The sequence below is a fragment of the Galeopterus variegatus genome, unplaced genomic scaffold, assembly GCF_000696425.1.
Source record: "Galeopterus variegatus unplaced genomic scaffold, G_variegatus-3.0.2 Scaffold288, whole genome shotgun sequence".
NCBI classification, from domain to species: Eukaryota; Metazoa; Chordata; class Mammalia; order Dermoptera; family Cynocephalidae; genus Galeopterus; species Galeopterus variegatus.
In genome coordinates this window covers 719,823-731,878 of record NW_007726399.1, presented here as the reverse complement: position 1 = coordinate 731,878, position 12,056 = coordinate 719,823, and the positions used below count along the sequence as shown (strand labels likewise).

Genomic DNA, 12,056 nt, shown 5'->3' with positions numbered 1-12,056 from the left:
CCCGTGCCTCGCTCAGCCAGTGAGCGGGAACCGGTCTGTATGTGGGATCCGAACCCTTGGCGGGAGCGCTGCAGCGCTTCCCAAGCGGTGCACTATCCAGTGCGCCACCGGGCCGGCCCCAATCTGACAAGTATTTTAAAGCAGGCACTACAAAAATGCTTCAGCAAGCAATTATGAACATGCTTGAAATAAATGAAAAAAATAAAAAGTCCTGGAAAATAGAGAGGAATAAATGTAAAGAAGAACTAAATGGCAAAAAGAACAAAAAAAAAAAAAAAAAAAGAAGAAGAAGAACTAAATGGAAATTTTGAGATGAAAAATACAACCATAAAATGAAAAACTCAATGGATGAGCTTAACAGCAGAATGGAGAGGACAGAGGAAAGAATCAATGAATTTAAAGACAGAACAGTAGAAATTACCCCATCTGAACAAGAGAGAGAGAAAGTAGACTAAAAAAAAAAAAAAGAACAGAATCTTAGTAGCCTGTATATAATAAAAGATCCAACATTTATGTCATAAGAGTTTCAAAATGAGAGAGGAAGGAGGGAGGGACTAAAAAAGTATTCAAAGAAAGAAATAGTGGCTGAAAATCTCCCAAATTTGTCAAAATTTAGACATACAGATTCAAGAAGCTGAGAAAACCCCAACAGGATTAACCCAAAGAAATTTATGCCAAGAGACATCATAACCAACCTTCAGAAAACTAAAGACAAACCAGTGAAAGAAAAACAATACCTTATGTATTAGTCCATTTTCTGTTGCTTATAACAGAATATCTGAAACTAGGTAATGCATAAAGAAATGAAATTTATTTCTTACAGTTGTGGAGGCTGGGAAGTCCACAGTTCAGGGAACACATCTGATGGAGGACTTCTTGATGGGGAGTCTCCACAAAGTACCTTGGTGAAACAGGTTATCATGTGGCAAGAATAAGACAAGAGCAAGAGAGCTAACCTTCTCACTTGCTCTCCTCATAAAGCCATCAGAACCAAGAGCGTGACCACTAATTAAACCATCAACCTATTACTTCATGAATGGATCAATTGACTTACAAGGGAACAGTCCTCACAATCCAATCAACTTCTCAAAGGCTCCACCTTCCAGGACCATACTGGGGGTTAAGTTCCAACATGAACTTGGGATGACATTCAAACCACAGCACTTTATCTATTGAGAAAAAATAATTAAAAGGACAATGGATTTCTCATCAGCAACCATGCAGACCAGAAGTAGTGGCACAACATTTTTCAAGTGCTAAAAGAAAAGAACTGTCAATCCAGAATTCTATATGCACTGAAATTATTCTTCAGGAATGATGCAAAAATAAAGACACTCTCAGACAACAGAGAACAAATAGAATTCGTCATCTGCAGACCTACTCAAACAATGGCCACAGATATTCTCTACAAACAGAATGCGTAAAAGAAATATTGAAACATCAGAGAGGAAGAATAATGAAAAGAGCAAGAAATACAGGTAAATACAATAGACTTTTCCTTCTCTTGTTCTAAATTATGTTTAACAGTTGAAGCAAAAAGTATAACATTGCCTGATGTGATGTATGTACAGGAAATAGTTAAGATGATGATTTTATAAGCAGGAAACTTGAACTGGTAAAATGTCACTACTAATAGATCTTTGTGGTACTGAAATAGTTTTGTGTCTTAATTTTGGTGGTGGCTATAGAAATCTACATGTGATAAAATAGCATAGCACTATATGCACATATTTTATCAATGTTAATTTCCTGGTTTTGATATTATCTGAAAGTCATGCAAGATGTAATCTTTGGGGAAACTGAGTGAAGGGTACATGGGAACTCTCTGTACTATTTTTGCAAATTCTTGTAAATCTGTAATTATTTCAAAATAAAAAGTTTAAAAAGTCATGTTTTAAATAAATTTATTGACAGAGAGAAATGACCAAGAGATGACAGTAAGTGAAAAAAACAGGATATACTAATAAGATATAGTAGGATTGGGCCAGCCCGGTGGCGCACTGGAGAGTGCGCCGCTTGGGAGTGCGGCGGCGCTCCTGCCGAGGGTTCGGATCCCATGTGGAGACCGGTTCCCGCTCACTGGCTGAGCGCAGTGCGGGCGCAACACCGAGGGTTGCGATCCTGTTGCCAGTCAGTAAAAAAGACAAAAAGGAAAAAAAAAGATATAGTAGGATAATATATTAGGCAGGACATAAAATATATAAAGAAAAACCACAAAATTAAAACTAAAACCTCACATGTCTCACTATGAATATAATAGACACCATACTGCACAAGGGTCAAGAGCATCATGACCTCTGGAATCAGGCTGACCTTTGTTCTATTCTGGCTGTGTCACTTAGGTACTGGGTGACCTTAAGGAAAGTGTTCAATCTTCCTAAGTCTTATTTGCAAAATGAGGATAATGGCAATCGAGTTGAGAGGATTACACAAGAAAGTGCATGTAATACCCTCAGTACAGACTATAGCACATAAAAAGGTGGTAAAAAATGTTAGCTATCATTATTTTTATTTATTTATTTATTTTTTGTCTTTTATCTTTTTTCCGTGTCCGGCAACGGATCGCAACCCTCAGTGTTGCCCCCGCACCGGACCGGGGACCGGCAACGGGATCGCAAGCCTCGGTGTTGCTCCCGCGCCTCGCTCAGCCAGTGAGCGGGAACCGGTCTATATGTGGGATCCGAACCCTCGGACGGTAGCGCCGCCGCGCTTCCCAAGCGGCGCACTATCCAGTGCGCCACCGGGCCGGCCCAGCTATCATTATTATACACAGAAAAGTATTATAATTTTAACAGTGGCTATTTATTATTGGTAGAATTCTGAATTTAAAATTTTCTTTATATTTTTATCTTTACTTTTCTATAATAAATGTATATTGTCAATAAACCTTGACTTTTCCTGAACCATTTTAATACTATCATTTGCTCCTCTGTATATTTTTCTTTTGAATTTTTAAAAAAAAATTTATTTATTAATATTTTTTGTACACTCTATGATGTTGTTGTAAAGCAGTTGGGAGGCAGGGGGAGAGAGGAAAGGGGAAGGAAATAGGATGGAAGGAGGAATGAAGAGGGGTATGGTTGAGGCCTGGGGCACCCCCCTCATTCCCACAGGGGGCTTCCAACGGTGGCTGGGTCATTGTCAGGCTGGGTGCAGATGTCAGGGGGTGTGGCTAAAGCCCTAGCCCCCCCACCACCCTAGCTTGGGAGCCCCAGGCACTTCTAGTGGCAGCTTGGTAGTCGTCAATGGGCTGATTGTGTATGTTGGAGGGGCATGGCTGAGGCCCTCGGCCCCCCACCACCCCAGCTTGGGAAAGCCAGAGGCACTTCCTTCAGCAGCTCAGTGGTCTGGTTGCACATATCGGGGGCATGGCTAAGGCTAGAAGCCCCCACCCTTGGGACCGGGTGTGGGGTGTCAGGGGGCATGTCTGAGGCCCTCAGATCTCCCCCTTCTCTGGCTTGGTAGCCCAGGGGACTTCCAGTCCTCTAGGTGTTATAGGTGTTCTTTGGTGATGTGAAACCTTTACTAGTTAATATTGAACTTTGTCTCTAGTAGTGGGTATTTTGTTTTTCCTTTCAGTTCTGTGTTGGGTTATTTGCTGTACCCACCACTTAAACTCTACACTGGAATTAATTTGCTGTCCTTTGCTTACTTCTAAAATGAGGGAACTTCCTGTGGGGACCAGCACTTGAGCTTTCTGGTTGAGGTAAATTGCTGCTTTGCTGCTGATTACCAGGTGAAGGCTTTTTGTGCAGCTCAGGTTTTAATGGTTGACTTTATAGGTACTTCTGACTCTCATGAGATCCGGTATACCTGTTGTGTGGAAACTCTGGTCTGGGCCTGAGTCTTTCAGCAAACTGCACTCCCTGCAGTTCTATATTCCTGACCAATCTCCACTGAGTGGTCCTGTGCTGATTGGGGGGCAGATCAGCTGTCCTTGCTGTGCCCCAGTGTTCCCCTGGTGGGCTCATCTCCCCCACCACTCATACTCCAAGCTCTTCCCACGGGACAAGCCGTGTGCTGGTCCCTTGCAATGACTCACTGGCCTCTGAGTGGCTCCTTTTTTTCAGTTGCTGTGGCTCCTCACTCCTGAGTGGGTCCACAGGTACCATATTAGTGGTCTTGCTGGCCTGGGGGCCACCAAGGTCCTCTTCTCCCCTGCCACCTCCAAACAACTTCATCCAAAGGGCACAGCTGCAGCTTTCGCCAGCTCCAGCTCCATGCACTCAGCAGCTCCAGCCTGGAAGTGGCCGGGATTTGAAATGGTTGGAGTGATTTTTTTTTTTTCTCTCTTATCGTGGCTTCTTCTGCCTTTGTGCACTCCGTAGGTCTCTCCTCCTCTCCCCCTGAGCTCTTGCAGCACCAGCTTGGCTTGGCTGATTTGTGGGAGACAGTGATGCTAGGGACCATCTATTCCAGCATCTTGACTGGAAGCCCCTGCCAATATGTATTCTTTTGTGTCTGGCTTCTTTCACTCAATATTATGTTTGTGTGATTTACACATGTTGTTGGATACAGTAGTAATTCATACATGTTCATTACAGCATATTGTTCCACTTGTTGTCCATAACTGTCCACTGGTCCTCAGGATTCTGCTTCAAAACTCAGTGGTTTCAAGAAATCATCAGAGGGCAGATTTCTGATACCAGTTGGTATGCAACACCAAATCCTTGACCTATGGTCACCTCATGCCCATCCTCCAGCAGCAGCCATTCACCATTCATCCCCACCTGCTGCAAGCACCAGCTCCAGCCATGGGCACAGTCTCCCATGACCAAGGAACCAGGCTCCCCCATAGTCCACTCAGCCTGTGGGGGCAGTCAGCACCAAGCGAGACCCTGACCCTGGTTCCATCCTCTTCTTCACTTCCTTGCTGGCGTCATACCTAAACAACCTTACAGAAGCAATCTCCCTGTATATTTTTATTTGAGTTTTGTCTCATTTGTATCTGTGGGATTTTAATTTATGGAGATGACTGAGTGATGATATGGACTGGCTAGTGCCACTGAAGGAAGATTTTTGTTTCTTTGTTTTGCAGCTGGCCAGTATGGGGATCCCAATCCTTGACCTTGGTGTTATAACACCATGCTGTAACCAACAGAGCTAGCTAGCCAGCCCCTGAAAGGAGATTTTTATTACTTACAATTTCCAAGAGAAGGGAGCATGCCATGCCATGCAAGGCCATAGGGGAAGCACTGAGTTTTGGTCAGGAAGCAGAAGCAGGAAGGAGCAGAGGGAAAGCCTAAGCCAGAGTCCTTATTGGGATTTCTGAGAAAATGCAACGCAAGGCAGGGTAAATAGCTTAGGATTGGCTGGTTTAAATAATTCTGGCAGACTCTGAGATACAGGGGCTATCACTGGTTGTCTGGTACCTGACCCTGGGTTTATTTAGGGCAGAGGAAATATTGGCTTGGTATGTGAGAATTTGAAAGGAGGTGGTTCATAGTGTGATAGGAGGTGCTCAGTTTCCCTGGGTTCGAGCTTCAAGACACTCCTTTGAGTTTTGAGCCACTCCCCAAAGTCTCAGGCCCCTCTTCTAAGCCCTCCCCTAGAGGAGAGTTATTGCTATAGTTGCTAATTGCACCTATTTTCATCACCAACAGGGAGAAATTGAGCCACAAGGAGCAGATTTGTTACACTTCAGTGGCTGAGCATGCCCAATAAAAAGGAGATATATAACCCCAGTGGCTGAGCATGCTCTGTAGAGGGAAGTTTATCCTTTAAATGACCTTCCACTGGGAGCACTGGAGAACACTGAATATTTCTAAGTGTTTTTCAGTGAACATGTTGGAATTTAACCAATGAGCATGCTCTGAAAAAGACCAACTGAGCATGACTATCTAACATAACTGGGAACCACCCCCTTAGTTAAATATTCATTAAATAGCGTGGATATGTATTAGATAGTGAAACTATAAAAGCTGAATCCCGGTAGAAAGCGGGGCTGCTGCTCATTCTCTCTAGAGCCAGCCCACACTTCTCCTGAAGTGGTATTTCTTGCCTTTTGTATCAATCTTGCCTCTAGTAGGCTGCTGTTCACTCTGGGGCCAGCCTACTTTTTGTCTGTAAATGTGTATTTTTGCTTTTGTACTAAACTTGCTACAGTTGGTTGCTTGCTTTCCTGGGGCCAACCCACACTTTGCTGGGAGAAGTGTGTATACATTGCTTTTGTGTTAAACTTATTTCTAATGGGCAGCCGCTCACTCTCTTGATCCAGCCTACACTTTGTAGTAAATGTTAAGTGTGCATTTCTTACTTTTGTGTTCAACTTGGTGCAATCCCTGCTCATTATCTGGAGCTAAGCTGCACTTTCTCTGTTACATTAAACTTGTTTTCACCTTGTACTGTGACTCTTGAATTCCTTCCTGTGGTGGAGTCAAGAACCTGCTAGAGGACAGGGTGGGTTGAAGTCAGCTACCAGGCCTTCCCAGACCCTCTCCTCCAATATGAATAGTATGAGTTCTAGACTGTAAGGGAGATATAAACAACTTTGGCCATCAGTTAGGCTCTTTGAGTAGTAGATGCCAAATAAACAAATACAGAGTCAAAGAAAACAGTTAGGATATAACTGAGATAGAATTTGTCAAATTCTTATCCATATACTAATCATTCCAAAAAGGGTTCCAGAAATCCTTCATACAGAACCTTGAAACTGTATATAATGCATAGCCTTCACATTCAGTGGAGCAAGGGCATATGAGAGGAGAAAGAGGAAGTTACCTTGACTCTGAGACTCTTTAGCGAAAAACAAGGGTAGATGGAGGAAATATGAAAAAATATATGAGCAGACTATGGAAATCAAAAGAGCAATGAGATACCACCTTACTCCAGTTAGAATGGCTATTATCAAAAAGACGAAAGAACACAAGTATTGGCAAGGATTTGAAGAAAAGGGAACTCTTATACACTGTTGGTGGGAGTGTAAACTAGTACAGCTGTTATGGAAAACTGTATGGAGGTCTCTCAAAAAATTAAAAGTAGAACTACCATTTGATCCGGCAATCCCACTGCTGGGTATATACCCAAAGGAAATGAAATTGGAATGTCGAAGAGATATCTGCACTCTCATGTTTATTGCAGTACAATTTACAATAGCCAAGATATGGAATCAACCTAGGTGTCCAACAATGGATGAATGGATTAAAAAATGTGGTATATATATAAACAATGGAATATAATTCAGCCATAAAAAAGAATGAAATCCTGTCATTTGAGGCAATATGGATGGACTTGGAGGACATTATGCTAAGTGAAGTAAGCCAGGCAAATATCACATGACATCACTCATATATGGAATCTAAAAAACAGAAGTTGATATTATAGAGGAAGAGTAGAACAGTGGTTACCAGGGATAAGGGAGGGGTTGTGGTGGTGGTGGGGGGTGTTTTAGTCCATTTTGTTTTGCTATAACAGAAATACCTGAGACTGGGTAATTTATAAGGAAAAGAGGTTTATTTGGCTTAGGATTCTGGGACAGCTGCATCTGGCATGGGCCTCAGGCTGCTTCTACTCACAGTGGAAAGCAGCAGGCAGCCAGCGGATACAGGCAGATCACATGGTGAGAGGAAGCAAGAGAGAGCAGAGAGAGAGGAGGTGCCAGGGTCTTTTAAACAACCTGCTCTTGTGGGAACTAATAGAGGGAGAACTCACTTATTAACTCCCCTACCCCCAGGGAGAGCATTAATCCATTCATGAGGGATCCATCCCCATGACTCAATCAGTTTCCAACACTGCCACACTGGGGATTAAATTTCCACATGAGTTTTGTATATTACATAATAGCTAGAGGAGAGGCTTTTGAATGTTTTTGCCACAAAGAAATAATAAATGCATGAGGTGACTGATACTTTAACTACCCCGACCCGAATATTATACATATTATATATATATCAAAACATCAGATTGCCTTTCCCTGCCAGCAGCACTCCTGCAAACATGGCAAGCACCAACTCCACAAAGTGACACAGTACAAAAAGGGCAAGGATTCTCTGTATGCCAAGGGAAAGCAGTGTTATGACAGGAAGCAAAGTGGCTATGGTGGGCAGACTAAGCTAATTACAGAGAAGATTGTGCTGAGGCTTGAATGTATTGAGCCTAACTGCAGATCTAAGAGAATGCTGGCTACTGAGAGAGGCAAGCATTTTGGACTGGGAGGAGATAAGAAGAGAAAGGACCAAGTAACCCAGTTCTAAGCTTCCCATTTTGATTTATTATGAAGACAATAAACTCTTGAGGTTATGGTCAGAAAAAAAACAACTCACGTCAGATTGTACCCCATAAATATGTACAATTACATTATGTCAGTTCAAATAAAAAAATTTTTTTTGAATTTTTAAAAAGCAGGCTATGGGAGACTTAGGACTTTGGTACCGTTAAAGTGCTTCTTTCACTCATTTCATTTCAATAAAATTATACTTTCTCAGAAGCAACATTATGTAGACTTTGAAATCAAACTGTCTGAACACAAAATTTCCCAATTCCACTTATTGGAAGACCATGTACAAGTTATTTAACCTTTCTGCACCTTAGTGTCTTCATCAGTAGAGGATAAGGGTTGCTAAGAGGATTACCAGAGTTCATACCTGGATGGCTTAGGACAGTTTCTGGCCCACAGGAAATGTTTTGTAAGTTTTAGATCTCATTATTTTTTGTATAATCAGATTTCATTGAATAGAAGATGCTGATTTTTCTTTATCTTACCAAAAGGTGCCAGTGGAAGTTTTCACACTTTCACCTCATGAGTGCCACTGATTGAAAGAAATTGTAAGATGCCTTTAATTATAAGCTATAACCTAATTTCAGAGTCAGTAAAATATTTTAAAATGTGTATCTTAGAATCAATAAAGTAAGTTTTGATGCTTTAATTTAATTTAATTCTAAGTTAATGTATGTGTGACATCCACCAAAAGACAATTGAAACTAACAAAATAATTTCATTCAAATATTAAATAATGTAACTTCTTACTTCTATAAATTCTTCTTTGTCCAATCTGGGTTCCATTGAGTCAATAATTTCCAATTGTTCACAATATGATTCTAATTATGGAATAAAGTTTATTTGCTGGTTAGTTTGGTTGCAGTACATTCATATTTAATATTTACCTTATAGTGCTTTAAAATAACTTAAAATTATGTCTTAAATAATGTTTATCTGTAATAACAATAAAGTAAATGATACATAGTTAGGTAACATCCCAATTACTACAAAATTATTATTTTCCTGGCTTTTGTTTAAGCAAGCAACCCAAATCCTAAAAACAATGAGCCTACATTTTTTTTTCCCTTTTGTCTTTTTTCGTGACTGGTAACGGGATCGCAACCCTTGGTGTCGCGCCCGCACTGCGCTCAACCAGTGAGCAGACCAGTCTCTATATGGGATCCGAACCCTCGGCAGGAGCGCCACCACACTCCCAAGCACCGCACTCTACCGAGTGCGCCACCGGGCCGGCCCGAGCCTACATTTTTAATGACTAGGTTAGGACAAAGCAGAAACAAACATGCACATCAATAGTATAAAAGACTACAAAAACATCTGAGTGGTTTTTATTTTAGCAGGTCCAAAACAAAACACCTCTACAAACTTTCTTATTTTAAAAAATTTCTTTTGTTTTTAATATTTCTCATATTAAATATACAACATATAAATATGTTAATTTAGTAAAAGATCCAAATAATACAAAAGTATAAGCAGCAAAACATGAATATTTTCCTTTTTGCATACCCCCCATCAGTACTCTCACGCCCCTTTGCCCCAGAAGAAATCACTGTCCACAGTTTGCCATTATCCTTCCAGCAACTTTTCTATGCATTGTCATATGTATGTACATATACACATGTATCTTTTGTTTTGTCTATATAAAAAAATGATCATTTTGATCTGCAACTTGTTTGTTTCACTTACCACTTGTACATTTTTTCAAATAGGACCTGGAGCTCAGAGACTTTGGAATGACAATATGGATTGGGAGTCATTAGCTGCAGTCATGGATTTGAATAAGAAAACCCAAGGAGTGTGTATAGTCTGTAGAGTGATGAGAATTGAAAAGGAAACTAGAAAACATCATTTAAGGTGCGAGCAAAAGAAGAACCAAGAAACAAAAATGCTAAGAGGTAATCATAATAGAAGGAAAAATCAAGAATGATATCTCAAGAGCAAAGAAAAAAGAGTTTCATGAGTAACAGAGGACTCGATAATGGTGAATGTGGCAGTTTGTTAAAACAAAGATTTTTAAATCTCCATTTGATATGACAATTATGCAATCCTTATTGGCCTTACCAAGAGATAAATACACTAATTGTATGAACACTCATGATGAGAGAACTAATACACTGGCTTTTTCTTCTACTTCTAACAGTAACTCCTGCCTATCATGGGTTGGCACAAGGTCATAGAAAAGATTTTTCGGTCACTCTTGAATTTTGTAACTGCTAATTATGAGCTATTAGTTATTGTGGCCATAAGAGGACTGTATAAACTTTCATAAAATCTTATGCATTAAATGCTGATATATCCATACCAGACCTTCCCCCAAGTTCCAGAAGATTATGCAAACAAGACTACTTTCTACCAGTAACAACTGCTATTAAGTGTATGTGTCTGTCTCCTGACTGCACTTTGCACAACTTAAGGGTAGAAACATGCTTTAGTCCTCTTTGCATTCTCTACCCCATCACAGTAACTAGAACTAAGTGAGGACTGAATAAATATTGAATGAATGGATAGTACAGAAATACTATAGTAAAGGAGGTGAAGGAGAAACAATCACTGTCAACTTGAAATGGAATGTGGTCTGGAATTTCTCTAATTTTATCAGGATGTTGAACAGAGTTCTCTTAACTCGCTCCTTCTGTACCTTATCCATAAGTAAATAAAGTTATTTTTTAAAATCTCTGAATCAGGAGTGGAAGATGAGATGACTAAAGAATTATCATTTTTGGATAGGCTGAGAAGAGGTAGAAGGAGAAAAGGTTGTCAGCAAGACCCAAATCATGTTTGGAGACCAGTGGTCAGGAAGATGGGAAGCATATTTTATTTTAAAAAGTAAGAAGACTTCAGACAATCTATTGTTATCAATGTAACACACGTGGTCAAAAAGTCAATTGAAAATAAATTGGATATAAATTATAAAAATCTCAAGATTCAAACTCTAGTTCTTTATGTGACTAATCAGATTATTTTTCCTAATCTCATGTAGGGAAATCTTTTTGAAAACAAAAGCCTCAAAATCTAGAGTTCTCCATAGGGAAAGAACTGTCCTGCTTTCATCCTGTGAGTATGGTGGAAATTTGCGGGTGAGTTTTTGTTGACTCAATGACGCGGAGTAGGAGTAGAGGCAGAACTTCTGCAATTCCTGCACAATAAAAACTTTCTCCCTCCTGCCATTCATTCAAGTAAGTGAAAAATCTGTTTGTAATAATGATTTTAAGTCTAGAACCTAACTCTATTTTACGTACAAACACAGAATATAATTTTGATATTGAATTTTCCAAGAATGTGACTACTGTTAAAATTTCAGAGAGGATTGTACTTTGTTTTATTCTGGAACTTCACCAAGAGTTGTTTACCATTTCAGAAACTGTGTAATAGGCGGTAATATCATAAATTGTATCTGACCTCTAATACAACACACCTGTGTTAGTCTGTATTTGTAGCTCTCCTAGTCATGGAGATTATGTATATATACTTTCATTTTGCCCTTATTTCAAAACGTCAAATACAAAGAAACATTCTTTAGGAATAGGTAGAAATGTATTTTTTTTTTTAAAGATGAGGTAAGGGGATCTTAGCTCTTGACTTGGTGTTGTTAGTACCATGCTCACCCAGTGAGCAAACTGGCCATCCCTATATAGGATCCCAACCCGTGGCCTTGGTGTTATAAGCACCACACTCTCCCAAGTGAGCCACAGGCTGGCCCCAAAGATTCAAATAACAAAAATTAGAAATGAAAAAGGTGATATTACAACTGATTCATCTGAAATACTTCAGGCAATAGGTCTGGACAAAGACTTCATGAATACGACCCCAAAAGCACGGGCAACCAAAGGAAAAATAAACA

General features: G+C 40.1%; 1 protein-coding gene across 1 annotated transcript in view; it reads right to left on the bottom strand.

Moving 5' to 3' along the window:
* Positions 1–12,056, bottom strand: part of LOC103585946 (EF-hand calcium-binding domain-containing protein 5-like) — a gene marked incomplete at its 3' end in the record, with an annotated part of 75,162 nt that overhangs the window by 15,841 nt on the left and 47,265 nt on the right. Inside the window, exon 7 of the mRNA XM_008567056.1 lies at positions 8,966–9,036. Within this exon, the coding sequence (XP_008565278.1) occupies positions 8,966–9,036 (71 nt within the window). The remainder of the gene's footprint in view (positions 1–8,965; positions 9,037–12,056) is intronic.